General features: G+C 49.7%; 1 protein-coding gene across 3 annotated transcripts in view; it reads left to right on the top strand.

The window, feature by feature from the left end:
- Positions 1-201: 201 nt before the first annotated feature.
- Positions 202-14,784, top strand: part of DIPK1B (divergent protein kinase domain 1B) — a 62,673-nt gene continuing 48,090 nt past the window's right edge. For 2 of the 3 annotated variants that reach the window (XM_029064116.1, XM_029064114.1), the window contains exon 1: positions 202-799. In XM_029064116.1, the coding sequence (XP_028919949.1) occupies positions 737-799 (63 nt within the window). In that variant the 5' untranslated portion in view covers positions 202-736. Of the gene's footprint in view, positions 800-3,329; positions 3,441-14,784 lie in introns of those variants that run through there. The other variant, XM_029064117.2, reaches the window with a different exon arrangement.

The raw sequence follows: 14,784 nt of genomic DNA, 5'->3' as shown, positions 1-14,784 counted from the left end.
TTCTCCTCCTCTCTCCTCCTTTCCCCTCTTCTCCTCTCTCCTCCTTTCCCCTTCCCTCTCCTCTTTTTCCCTCCCCCTCCTCCCTTCCCTCCTCTCCCCTCCGTTCCTTTCCCCTCCGTTCCTTTCCCCTCCCCTCTCCTCCTTTCCCCTCCCTCCCCTTCCCCCCATCCTCTTTTCCTCCCCCTTCTCCTCTCCGCCCCTGTCCTCCCCTCCCGTCCCCTCCCGTCCCCTCCCGTCCCCTCCAGTGTCCTGTCGGCTGGGTCCCGGAGTGGGCGCTCAGTCCGTGACCCTCGGGCAGGCGGTGTCCGGCGGCTGCAGCCCGGAGCGGGGCTGGGGCTGGGCTGAGCCCATGACCAGGGGGCAGGTTTGCAGCAGCAGCAGCAGCGAGAAAGGAGGGAAGTGGAAGGGGGCTGGGGGGATCTGAGGACGCAGGATTTGTTTGTGCAACACGGGCTCCGGCTCCTCCAGCCTTAGCCCACTGCTCCTCCCACCCGGTGGCCGGCGGCCGGCTTTGCCCGGGAAGGACAAGGGGCAGAGCAGGGATGGAGAGGGCGGTGGGCTGCCTCCTCTCGCCTGGACCGATGCAGTAGCCCCGAAGAGGGGCTGGCCACCCCCTTGCCCATCGCCTGCCCTGCCCCCAGAAGAGAGCTGCCGGGTTGTCGGGGGGCGGTGGGGACCCCACCCTCACCCTCCACCTCTCCCACGCCTTTCGGGGGACCCTGCAGCCCCAGCCAGGATGAGGCGGTTGCGGCGCCTGGCCCGCCTGGTGCTCTTCTGCCCGCTGTCCAAGGGCTTGCAGGTAAGGCCGGGTCCAACGGGGGAGACGAGGACCCTGCAAAGTTTAACTGGGGGTGGAGGGGTGGGGGGTCTTCCCGGCATCCTGCCCGGGCTGGGGGTCGGGGGCTGCTAGATGACACAAGAGCCTTGCTGCCCTGGGACAGGATGGACAGGAGGGACAGGAGGGACAGGATGGACAGACTGGGAGATTGGTTTCTTGGCGACCGGACCCTCAGGGTGAAATCCCCCCTCCCCGCGTCCCCACCAGACCCCGAGGCCCAGCAGAGAGGACAGGCTGCTGGGCTTCCATGGAGCTCCTGACCGACGACCCCCTCCCCATCTTCAGCAGTCGCAGAGATGGCCGGGAGGTTCAGGAGATGGCACAACTACCCAGCCAGGCCAGGGTGGAGAGACCCTGCGCCTCCCCACCCAAACTGCCCCCAGAGCGGTAGAATTGTCACTGCAGCTGCTGGCGCCCCTCTTTCAGTCCATGGTACACAATCACAACACTCGCCCAAGGGGTCTTGGCTTCCATGGGCCGCTCCGTGTCAGAGTCATCAAGGAGAGGAGGCGTTATTCTCCATCCCCACCACTTTCTGAGGGTCTAGACCATTTCTGAGACAGCCCAGGGTGCAGTGCCATGGTTGACTTCCACAGCTGCTACCTTTCCTAGGCTTCTGTCTATCAGTTTTGGGGGGTGGCGGGAGTGGAAAGGAGGGAGGAGTGGAGGGATGCAGTCAGAGATTTTCCCTCCCCCTCTCTCTCCTGCCTCCCACTGTCTCACACACCCACACCCTCACTCATCCATCATACTGGTGCATGAAAACACATACAAACACAGGCATGCCAATACATACACACACACGCACACACATGCCACACCTTATCCTCTTTCTTATTTTAAAGAAATGAACATGTACTGAATTCCATTCAGGTAGTATCGGCCTTCGGCGTGGCAGACAAGTTGCATAATAAGAAGTTTAACTGCTACTTTTCCGGACCAATACTCAGGCTGTCTCACTCACTGGAGACTGGAGGGATTGAGCTAGGCACATTAGGGATTTTTTTCCTCCCTCGAGTGCAGTGGATAGAAGGGAGAAAGGAGGAGGACGACGAAAGCCCAGGGCCTAATTCAGAGCGTCTATCCTTGGCATCAACTGGATTGCAATCCAATCAATCTAGTGGAATCGTGGGTTTGAGGAGAAAAGAATGGGTTTCAGAAAACAGTTGCCAAGGGTGTCAAGGGAGTAATTTGCTGGGAGAATACTAAGAAACCAAAGATATGTTGCATACTGCAGACACTTTTATGGCTAATGTCACTTTAAAGCTGCTGGGGTGCTGAGCGAAGGGAAGGAAAAAAAAACCCTTTAGCTTGTCATCCATTAAGAGAAAAGGGCTACTGTTCAGGTGATTTTCTGAGTTGAGGAAAAAAGCTTTTGAAAATGCTCAAATATATTGATACAGATCTGCAGTATGATCTGCCCTGCAGGTGATATTAAGTCTTTCTTGGGTGGGGGAGGAGAGAGAAGTTGTGGGGGAGGGAGAAAGAGAGGTGGGGGGGCATGGATAGACCGAAATACAGCTTGTGGTGGGATAGCTGCATCCTGGGCTTGGATAACTCAGGTAGAGATGAACTGTGATAAATTAATTTTTCATGTTTTCTGCTTTCATGTTCTAATCTTGGTCTCAGGGTCCTGGAGTGGACCTTGGGGCTGGGCTCTGGCACTGAACTGTACAACTGCAGCCTGTCTCTCAGTACATTTTCAAACACCCATTTCCGATTCCTTTGATTGCTCTCTGCCTCTATTCTGCCAACTGTGCAGCCCTGGCAGGACAGAGTATTCTTGGCAGATGGGCTGGTGCTTTGTTTTCTTTATTTTTTTTTTTTAATCATCCTCTCTTCTAACCCCACCAGATGAAGTCAAGGAAAGAGCTTAGCTATTTTCACTGGCCTGGGACTCAGCAACAGCTCTTTGTATTTACTCCATCTTTTTCAAATAGAAATGGGTGTTGGTGTATACGTGGGTGTGCATATATGAGTATGTGTGCATGCATGTGGTGCCTGTACGGGTGTGATTACATGTGTCTGTGGGGTGCCTGCATGTGTATGGTGCTGTGTGTGTGTGTGCATGCATGTGGGTGCTGGTGCGGGGGTGCAGAGGGGCGACATTGCATGCCTGTATGTAGTTTTGAGCTGCCAAACTCTTTATTTTCACACTTTCCTCTTCTTTCCAAAGATGAATGAATCTGCTAGGGCCAGGGAGGACCATGAGGGAGCAAACCTGTCAACCCACTGCCTGTTGGGGAGGGCCTTGCCTGACCTATGACCTCTGGGTCCCAGCTGTGCTGGATTCCCTTTCCCTTTCGGAGTTCACACTGTGCTAATTAGCCAGCCTGTCTGCTGCATGTCCCCTCCCCTCCAGGGTCAGTCTGGGAGGGAATGTGGTTGGGAACAGCCCGCAATGCATGAGCCACTGAGCTCGGCAGGGAGGGAGACAAACTGATGGTTCTTTCTCTGGAGTCAAAGAGCAGCCCGTCTGTGAGCAGAAACAAGCAGATAAGGGGGCACAACAAGACCTGAGGCTGGGGAGCACACACACATCTCCCCGCCTCATCCCACCCACGGGTCCTGTCAAAGCATCGTGCAGTGAGGAGCCAGACAGGTAAGAGACTCGCCTGTCAGTCTGAGAAAAGCTGTGGCAGCAGATAGAAGGCAGAACCACAGCACGGAGCCTCATCGCCCATCGGGGCCCGGCTCTCTCTAGCCGCTCCCCCGGAGGAAGCGGCTCATCGGTCCCCGTCGGCTCGGGACTCAGTGATACCATGCCCTCCGGTGCAGGGAGACCGTTTGACAGCTGGTGACACTGGGCAGGGCTAGTCAGTTGGTTAATAGTTGAAAATTCATTCAATCATAATTACTGAGTACTGAATATGTGCAAAGCACTGTATTAAGTACTTATCCCACTTAATTCCTGGGCATCCCAGAGCGAGAGTCCAGGGAAGCCACCTTCCCTTCTCTTTCCCCTCCCTTCAACCAGAACGCCGTCTGACCCAGTTGTCAGTGTCCCGATCACACTTTCTCCCACCTGCTCCTCAGTCTCATTTCTTCCCTTCTCCCTTTTTCCTAACGGGTGATCAGCTGTACTTTTCCAAAACTTGTATCTATGCCCTACCTTTGATGGCTTATTTAAGTGGTGTCTATTTCGGGTTCAGGTGCTTTCCTCTCTATCCATAAATCGGTTACTGCTCTGCATTCCTTGCTTGAATTTATGGCAAGTGTATAAGGCACAGAAGTGTTTTCTGGCCACCTCTCTGGCCATTCTCTCTAGAATGAGCAGGGCATAAGAACTCGGGTTCTTTTTGACCCAGTTGCGGAAAGCAATAGGCAAGTACAGCTCTGAAAGGCTAATTCAGAATGCAATGACCCAGCGGAGAAAAGACTTGCCTCTTCGCCCATACATACAGCCCAGGGCTGAGGTCCACATATCGTCCCAGCTACTTCCCCAACCATTTACAGTTAATTTAGACTTGGTCTGCAAAGCACTTGGCCCCTGGTGGTGGTAACCAATAGCTACATATAAACCAGGCACATTTTCAAACATGTCAAAGAGAGGAAATACCTGTTCCTAAGAGGGGGAAATGCCATTCTTCACAATTACAGGCTTATCTGAGGTCCTTGCTTCCTGGCAAGGAAGGTTATCGTTCAGAACTGGGAGAACCGACTTTGTAAAGGAGTAAGCAGCACCCACCCAGTATGATCTGACAGTGTTCAAATCCAAGGCAGGAACACCAGTTTCCCGTCCTTGGACCCCCTACCCCTTCTCATTCAGCTGGTCCATTGTTCTAAAATCAGCATGAATTCAGAGTGAAACTATCCCAAACCCAAAGCCTTGCTTGTCTCCTTTCCTTGTTTTGGGGTTCAAGAGTGCCATTTAAAGAAACAGGAGTGTGCATAGGAGGGAGAGGGAGTTGGGAAGGTAGCCAAACCAGACTTTAAACCCAGTGGCCCTTTGATAACCTGCCAAAGCTGGACTCCGGGAGGGGATGACCTTTGATGTGGAAGGACTGGTTTGGGCCTCCTGCTGAGCCCACACCCTCACCCACCAAACACTCACATGGCCTGGAGCTAGGGGCGGTTTAGATGTTGACATCCTTCTCAGATCCTTAGAATAATAAGGTTGAGGTCCTGAAGATGCCTTTCACATATGCTAAGGCTAACCCTCTTGGGGCATCCTTAAGAGGCCAAAATCAGCAAGAAGCTGCATGTGGACAGAACCTAGGTCCCAGGGGACGCAGTCAGGAGCGGTTTCTCTCAGATTCCTCAGAATGTGGCTTGACAGGGAAATCAGGGACCATGAGGAGGGTCCCAGGGAGGCCCTGTGGAGCTCCCTGAAGGGCAGCTACCTGGACTCCTTCCAACCCCAGTCCCAGGTGGGAGGTAGACATGAAATTCCATGTCACACCACTTCCTGTCTCTTTCTTCTGTTCCTTGTTTTCCTTCCTGTCTTTCTCTGGCTCTCTTCTTCCATGGCACAGAGATTGATCAATCAATCAATTGTATTTATTGAGCACTTACTGTGTGGAGGGCAATCAGTCAACCAGTCAATGGTGTTTATTGAGTGCTTACTATGTGCAGAGCAATGTTCTGAGTGACTTGGGCGAGTACAATACAAAATAACTAGCTGACATGTTCCCTGCCCATGGTTTCTTACAATCTAGAGAAGACAGTGTTGGTTTTTTGTCAGTTAATAGCTTTTAAATTTGGGGTTTTGATGGGCTAGACCCCCACATCTTTTAATGTCTGTCAGGTTCAGGGCAGGGAGAGACAGGAGATATTGGGGGGGGTCCCCTTCTCTTAGCCATGACTGGACACAGGGCATTCTCTTTCTCTGGCTCTGAGCATCTTTGAGGAATCCAGATGTCTCCACCTGGATGTCGGCCTGCCACCTAAACCTCAACATGAGCAAGACTGAGCACCTCATCTTCCCTCCCAAGCCCGGTCCTCTCTCAGACTTCCTTATCACCATGGATGGCACGACTATCCTTCCCGTCTCTCAGGCCCGCAATCTCGGTGTCATCTTTGACTTGTCTCTCTCGTTCACCCCACACATCCTATCCATTATCAAGACCTGCCGGTTTCACCTTTACAATATCGCCAAGATCCGCCCTTTCCTCTCCACCCAAACGGCTACCTTACTGCTACAGGCTCTTGTTATATCCCGGCTAGACTACTGCGTCAGCCTTCTCTCTGATCTCCCTTCCTCCTCTCTCGCCCCACTCCAATCTATTCTTCACTCCGCTGCCCGGCTCATCTTCCTGCAGAAATGCTCTGGGCATGTCACTCCCCTTCTTAAACACCTCCAGTGGTTGCCTATCGACCTCCGCTCCAAACAAAAACTCCTCACTCTAGGCTTCAAGGCTCTCCATCACCTTGCCCCTTCCTACCTCTCCTCCCTTCTCTCTTTCCACCGCCCACCCCGCACGCTCCGCTCCTCCGCCGCCCACCTCCTCGCCGTCCCTCGGTCTCGCCTATCCCGCCGTCGACCCCTGGGCCACGTCCTCCCGCGGTCCCGGAGTGCCCTCCCTCCTCACCTCCACCAGGCTAATTCTCTTCCCCTCTTCAAAACCCTACTTAAAACTCACCTCCTCCAAGAGGCCTTCCCAGACTGAGCTCCCCTTCTCCCTCTACTCCCTCTACCGCCCCCCCCTTCACCCCTCCGCAGCTTAACCCTCTTTTCCCCCCATCTCCCTCTGCTCCTCCCCCTCTACCTTCCCATCCCCTCAGCACTGTACTCGTCCGCTCAACTGTATATATTTTCATGACCCTATTTATTTTGTTAATGAAATGTACATCACCTCGATTCTATTTAGTTGCCATTGTTTTTACGAGATGTTCTTCCCCTTGACTCTATTTATTGCCATTGTTCTTGTCTGTCTGTCTCCCCCGATTAGACTGTAAGCCCGTCAATGGGCAGGGATTGTCTCTATCTGTTGCCGACCTGTTCATTCCAAGCGCTTAGTACAGTGCTCTGCACATAGTAAGCGCTCAATAAATACTATTGAATGAATGCATGAATCCACTGCCCAAACTTCCTGTGGCGGGGTCGGCGGAGAAGGGAAGGAATCCATGGGCCTGCATGGAATAGGAACCTCCAACTCTCATTCCTAACACTCTGGAGGCTGACAGCTGGAAAGTGAGGATTCACTTACTTCAGAGCCCCCTAGGCTGAAGGGCAGGTGCCAGATAAGCTGAGGGACAGGTCTCATTATTATAACAGCCAAATTTGAAGGACTTGAGTCCTATCAATCAATTAATGGTATTTTGGGGGTACTTATTGTGTGTGGAGCACTGTACTAAGCACTTTTTTAATGGCATTTTCTAAGCCCTTATTATGTGCCAGGCATTGTACTAAGCATGGCTAGATATGAGATAATCAGATTGGATACAGTCCCATCCCAAATGGGGCTCATAGTCTAAATCCTCATTTTATAGATGAGGCACAGAGAAACTAAGTGGTTTGACCAAGGACACAAAGAAGACAAGTAGCAGAGTCTGGATTAGAACCCAGACCTATGCTCTTTCCACTAGGCCATGCTGCTTCTCTGAAATTGTTGCAAGCGTACAATGCAACAGAGTTAGCAGATATGTACCCTGCCTGCAAGGAGCTTACAGTCCTATTACTTATGCTTTCCTATTTACAAACGATTCTGCCATCATTTTAAAACGAATACATTTCTCGTGGGTTTAGATTTACAATTTTTCCACTGGCACATTTGTTGCCTCAAAAATGACACCCAATCCCCCTTTTAACTGAACTAAGGGCACTGTACTAAACACTTGAGAGAGAACAACCCAACAATATAACAGACACATTCTCTGCCTACAATGAGCCTACAGTCTAGAGGGAAGACAGACATTAATATAATTAAATAAATTATGGATATGTACATAAATTCTGTGGGCCTGGGAACATAAAGGGAGCAAATCAGGGAGATGCAGAAGAGAATGGGAAAAGAGGAAGTGAAAGGGAAGGCCTCTTGGAGGAGATGTGCCTTCAATAAGGCTTTGAAGGTGGGGAGAGTAATTATCTGCGGATATGAAAAGGGAGGACGTTTTTGGCCAGAGGCAGGATGTGGATGAGAGGTCAGCAGTGAGATAAATGAGATCGAGGTACAGTGATTAGGTTAGCATTAGAGGAGTGAAGCATGTGGGCTGCGTTATAGGAGAGCAACAAGGTGAGGTAGGAAGGGTTAAAGGTGATTTAGCGCTTTAAAGCCTATGGTAAGGAGTGTTTGATGCATAGGTAGAGGGCAACCGCTGGAGGTTCTTGAGGACTAGGGAAAGATAAACTGAACATTTTTGGAGAAAAATGGTTCAGGCAGCAGAGTGAAGAATGGACTGGAGTCGGGGGAGAGAGGAGGCAGGGAGATCAGTGAGGAGGATGCAGTAATCAGGAGTAGCAGAAGATAAGTACTTGGATCAACATGGCAGCAGTTTGGATAGAGAGGAAAGGATAGATTTTAGTGATGTTGTAAAAGTTGAACAGACAGGACTTAGTGATAGATTGAATATGTGTGATGATAGAGAGGAGACAAGGATAACGCCAAGCTTTGGGGCTTGAGAGACAGGAAGGATGGTGGTGCAGTCTACAGTAATGGGAAAGTCTGTGGAGAGGACAGGGTTTGGGTGGGAAGATAAGGAGTTCTCTTTTGGACATGTAAAGTTTGAGCTAAAGATGGGACATCCAAATAGATATGTCTTGAAGACAGGAGGAAATGTGAGGCTGCAGGAAAGGAGAGAGATCAGGGCTGGTGGTGTAGATTTAGGAATAATCTGCATAGTGGTGGAAGTTGAAGCCATAGGAGCGAATGAATTATTCAAGGGAGTGGGTGTAGGTGGAGAAAAGGTGGACCAAAACTGAACCTTGAGGGACCACCCCCCCACAGTTAGGGGGTGGAAGGCAGAGGAAGAGCCCTCAAAAAGGACTGAGAATGAGCCACCAGAGAGTTAGGAGAATCAGGAGAGGACAGCCTCAGTGAAACCAAGATTGGATAATGTTTTTAGGAGAAGGGGGTGGTTAACAGTATCGAAGGAAGCTGAGCGGTTGAAGAGGATTAGAATGGAGTAAGGCTACTGAATTCTGCAAGAAGGAGATCATTAAGTGACTTAGTAAAGGTCACACAAAACATCAATTAGTCAGTGACTTAATAATAATAATGGCATTTGTTAAGCGCTTACTATGTGCAAAGCACTGTTCTAAGCGCTGGGGGATACAAGGTGATCAGGTTGTCCCACGTGGGGCTCACAGTTTTAATCCCCATTTTACAGATGAGGGAACTGAGGCACAGAGAATAATAATGTATTTGTTAAGCACTTACTATGTGCAGAGCACTGTACTAAGCACTGGGGTAGATACAGGGTAATCAGGTTGTCCCACGTGAGGCTCACAGTTAATCCCCATTTTACAGATGAGGTAACTGAGGCACAGAGAAATCAAGTGCCTTGCCCGCAGTCACACAGCTGAGAAGTGGCAGAGCTGAGATTCGAACCCATGACCGCTGACTCCCAAGCCCGTGCACTGAGCCACGCTGCTTCTGTGACTTAGCCAAGGTCACACAGAATATGTCAGTAACTTAGCCAAGGACATACAGGACACATCAGCATGTTTTAATTTAAGCAGCCTCAGGGTGAAATAAGCATATCAGAGATTCCAAGAACTAGAACCCAAGTGTTCTGACTCCCAGGTCACATCATCTTTCACTAAGTGGTCCTTACTTGCTGCACTCTTTCTTTCTGGGGCCGGGGGTAACTTGGAGCTGAGGGAAAAGAAATCCCTGTTGGTAGTGCCTGGTTCAGAGATTGGAACCCTAAGTTTATCTCTGCAACCCTGCCTATCATCCACCAAGTCACCTGCCCTTGAGCTGCAGAAAATATAACTTCAGGAATCTTGCAGCAGGCTCTCCTGTGGTTTCGGTGACATCATCTTATTGTATTTCTTCTAACTGCTGAAGTCATTTCGAAGTCTCCATGAATGTCTAGGTAATTCTAGGCCAGATTTCCTTCAGGTCTTGAGGCTTGTAGGATATCTAAGGCCTACCCATGTTTTACCAGCTAGACTGTAAGCTCCTTGAGGGCGGGGATCCTGTCTACCAAAACTATTGAATTACAAGGGGGAAGCCGTGTGGCTTGGTGGAAAGAGCTCAAACCTGGGAGTCAGAGGACCTGGGTTCTAATCCCTGCTCTGCCACTTGTCTGCTCTGTGACCTTGGCAAGTCATTTCACTTCTCTGTGCCTCAGTTCCCTCATCTGTCAAAAGGGGATTCAATACCAGTTCTCCCTCTCACTTAGGCTTTGAGCATAGTGTGGGACAGGCACATGATGATCTTGTATCTATCCCTGTACTTAATATAGTGCTTGGTCCAGAGTAAGCGCTTAGCAAATGCCACAATTACTAATTATTATTGCTCTCAACTGCTTACTACAATGCTCTCTGCACCCAGTAAATGTTCAATAGATACAATTGATTGCTTGACTGATTATCCACAGGACAGATTAGGTGCCGGCTTATGAGGGGCCCATATCACAAGGTGGGGTGATGGCCTGGGAACTCAATTCTCAGCTGTGGCATATGCAGTCATATGTCAGTGCATTTGGCATTTGACCCGCCCCCACAATCTTCCTCTCCTCCTTTCTTGGATTAGACTGTAAGCCCATCAGTGGGCAGGGATTGTCTCTATCTGTTGCTGAATTTTACATTCCAAGCACTTAGTACAGTGCTCTGCACATAGTAAGTGCTCAATAAATACTATTGAATGAATGAATGAATGAATGAAAAGGCTTCAGTCTTAGTGACCTTGGAGATTCGCATGCTGAGATGACAGCCCCCACTCACTGGTTGGCAGGAGAGATCATGATGAGAGAGAGTGGTTTGGGCCCATTTTTTCCCCGAGGGAACCTAAAGTCACCAGGCCAAGAAAGTCTCAGGAATTTAACATCGGGTGACGCCTCTGTGTCAGGAGATTTGGCTATTCCCGGGTGACGCATCTTCTGTTCCGTTTCCTGAGCTGATTTGCATGTGGAGAGTTGCTCTTCCCACCCAGCTGGGTCGTGATGCTCAGAGCCAAATACTTCCAGCCTCTCCCTCCCGCTCCCTTTATTCAGGCTTGAATACTTGGGGTAAGAGGGCACACCTGCTACCATAATGCAGTTTACTGCGGCTAAGAAAGAGAGGCACCTACACTGGATCGAAGCATCCCGAAAAAATATTTTTGGCATTAGACTTCAACTTCAGGAGAGAATTAAGTCCACGTAAACAAAATAGAAGAATGTTTTGAACTGAACCCTCCCTCCCTCCCCCAAAACCAATCCATTAAAAGTGTTTTTAGCCCTTTTTCCATAGGGATTTGTGAAATATAATCCCAGCCAAGGGCAGGACAAGGAGGACTGAGCAAGTGAACACTCATCTGACTGGCTCTATAAAGGAACAAAACTCAGATGCTATTGAAGCAGCCACCTAGATTTCAAATCCTTTGAAAAATTCTGCCTTGTATTTGCACAGATCCTTTCTATCTTTCTTCAGCCTCTTTCTGTCTTCACATCTTTCACTGTCGTCTCTCTCAGGGACTCGGAGAAATTAAGTCACATGCCCAAGGTCACACAGCGAACCAGTGACAGAACTAAGACTAAATTCCATGTCTCTAACATCCCGATTCTAGAAATTGGAGTTGCACCAGTAATATGGAGAGCTTTTGCAAAACACCATCTCCACCACCCATCACAATCATCACTCTCCCATCCCTTCACCCCCACACCGTTCCAACCTCCACCACCATCCCCAGTCCCCGCATTCCACCTCCACCATTCCAAACATTCATTCATTCAGTTGTACTTATTGAGAGCTTACTGTGTGCAAAACACTGTACTAAGTGCTTGGGGGAGTACAATATAACAATAATCAGATGCATTCCCTGCTCACAACGAGCTTACCATCTAGAGCTCTCTAAACAGGATCAATCCGTCCTTTATGTCTTATTGAATCTGGGAAAAGAGTCACTCGATTGGGCAATAAAAATTGTAGGGTCATTCATTCATTCAATCGTAGTTCCTGAGCATTTACTGTGTGCAGAACATTAAGGGAAGCAGCATGGCTCAGTGGAAAGGGCACGGGCTTAGAAGTCAGAGGTCAGGGGTTTTAACCCTGGCTCCGCCACCTGTCAGCTGTGTGACTTTGGGCAAGTCACTTAACTTTTTTGGGCCTCAGTGACCTCATCTGTAAAATGGGGATGAAGACTGTGAGCCTCACGGTGGACAACCTGATTACCTTGTATCTACCCCAGCACTTAGAACAGTGCTCTGGACATAGTAAGCACTTAATAAACATGGTACTAAGCAATTGACCAATTCTCCCAAAATGAGGTTATTGGGGAGACTGCGGTGGGGGTGCGATACGGGATGGGTGGGGGACCTCTCCCACTATCACCACCATAACCACAACCATCACCTCACGCCCTTCCTCCACTCCCTACCGGCATCACCATTATCACCAACTCGACCACTACCAAGCTAGCACATGATCTTGCTCTTTGTAGGTTTTGGTGAAATCTCTCTTTATTAAAACGCTTAGCTTTTCCCAGCTGGCCTGATCCCCAGGCTGGTTTTTCCTCCCCACGGACCCCCTAGAAGTGGTAGATGTGAAACCATCTGGACTCTCCCTGATGGGTCGGCACTCCCTGTCACCCCCGGTTCCAATCCTCCCTCCGACATATCGTCTCCCAGCTCCTTGACCGTGAAAATGCTGCCCCACTGGGCCTCATGGGGCTCCCCTGCGGATTGGGAGCCGGTGGCGGGTCGGGGTGACTGGTCGGGCCTGCAGCAGTAACTGAGCATCAGCATCTTTTGTCCTCCTTTCCTCTTCACAACGTGACCAGGTGGCTGCTGCCCTCATTCTTTTAAAGTTCACTCCTGGAACTGCTTGCATATTAAGCTCTGACTTTCACCACAGGAGAGAGGAGCCTTTGAAAACAATCAGATAAAAAACTTTGCCCCTAATCTTCTTAGGGACCTAATCAGCTTAAGCGGTCCTCTCCCGGGATGAGGTAAGAAAGTTAGACGTCGGCCCAGCTCTGGCTGGAGCAGTGGCCGAGAGCCAGAATCCTCCCTATTGGGAACCCTGGCTGCTGTGCTGCTGAGGAGCCTGTCTCTGTGCACTCTGGGCACAACCTCAGTCCCAGACCTTCACTGTGGTTCTCCCTGTCAATCCAGAGGGCTCGGTCCTGCCGGTAGTGGGAAACGTGGTGGGATGTTCGGTAGCCCCCTCCCACTGAGGAACAGTGACTTTTCCGGAAAGAACAAGGGAGAGAGGCATGCAGGGATCCTTAGCCCTCTCCTTGTGTGCTTAACTCAGCCATGTTCAATTGCAAACCCCTTGTGGGCAGGGAGTGGTTCTCGTGCTTATAGTGATGATGTTGGTGATGATACTAATGGTGCTTATAATGATGATAATAGTGGTGATGATAATAATAATAGTATTTCTTAAAAAGCTGAGAAGCAGCATGGCCTAGAGGATAGATCACCTCCGGAAGTCCTCGGACCTGGGCTCTTATCTCGGCTACCACTTGTCTGCTGTGTGACCTGGGGCAAGTCACTTCACTTCTCCATGCCTCTGTTACCTCATCTGTAAAGTGGGAATTAATACTGTGAGCCCCATATGGGACATGGATTGTGTCCAACCTGGTTAGCTTGTATCTACCCCAGCACTTAGTACAGAATGTGGCACATAGTAAGCACGTAACAAATACCATTTTTTTAAAAAAAGCACTTACTATGTGCTGGGGAAGGTTCTAAATAACCAGGTTGGACCCAGTACTTATAATAATAATAACGTTTGTTAAGTACTTACTATGTGCCAAGCACTGCACTAAGCACTGGGATAGATACGAGCAAATCAGGTTGGACACAGTCCCTGCCCCACATGGGGCTCACAGTCTTAATCCTCATTTTACAGTTGAGGGAACTAAGGCACAGAAAAGTGAAGTGACTTGCTCAAGGTCGCAGAGCAGACAAATGGTATAATGGCCTAGTGGATAGAGCACAGGCCTGGGAGTCAGAAGGACCTGGGTTCTAATTCATTTGTCTGTTGCGTGACCTTGGGCAAGTCACTCTGTGCCTCAGTTCCCTCATCCGTAAAATGGGGGTTAAGACTGTAAGCCCCATGTGGGACATGGATTGTGTCCAACTTGATTAGCTTGTATTTACCCTAGTGCTTAGTACAGTGCCTTACACATAGGAAGTGCTTAACAAATACCATTTTTTAAAAAAAGTGGCAGAGCTGAGGTTATAACCCAGGTCCTTCTATCTCCCAGGCCCGTGCTCTATCCAGTAGGCCACATTGCTTCTTACACAGGACTCACAGTCCAAGGGTGAGGTAGAACAGGTATTTAAATCCCCATTTTACAGATGAGGAAACTGAGGCACAGAGAAGTTAAGCCTCACTGCAGGCAAGTGGCGGAACTGGGATTGAAACCCATATCTCCTGACTCCTACCACTGTGATCTTTCCACTAGGACATGCTGCTTCTGTTGCACCTTCTTGTTACACTTTCCCCAGTACCTCCTTGCCCTCAGTAGGCATTCCATGAACACCACCACTCCTCCCTTTCTTTTTCCTCCTCCTCTCCTCTCCCACGGGATGCAGAGGTGCAGAGGCCAGCTCCCTGGTGAGCGTTTCTCTCCAGCTTTGGGCTTTGAATGATCCGGGTGACTCACTGCTTCTTTTGTCATATTTATTGAGTGCTTACTGTGTGCAGAGCACTGTATTAAGTGCTTGAGAGAGTACAATCTAACAGATATATTCCCTACTCACAACGAGTTACAGTCTAGAAAGCCTACCAGAACTGTTGCAGATTGAGCCCTTGCCTTGATGACGAACTGGGGGTGAACATTGTCATCACAAATAGTATTTATTGAGCGCTTGCTGTGTGCCGAGCACTGTACTAAGCCCTTGGGAGA

This window comes from Ornithorhynchus anatinus, chromosome 4, assembly GCF_004115215.2.
Source record: "Ornithorhynchus anatinus isolate Pmale09 chromosome 4, mOrnAna1.pri.v4, whole genome shotgun sequence".
Lineage (NCBI taxonomy): Eukaryota > Metazoa > Chordata > Mammalia > Monotremata > Ornithorhynchidae > Ornithorhynchus > Ornithorhynchus anatinus.
This window is presented reverse-complemented; position numbering and strand designations above follow the sequence as displayed.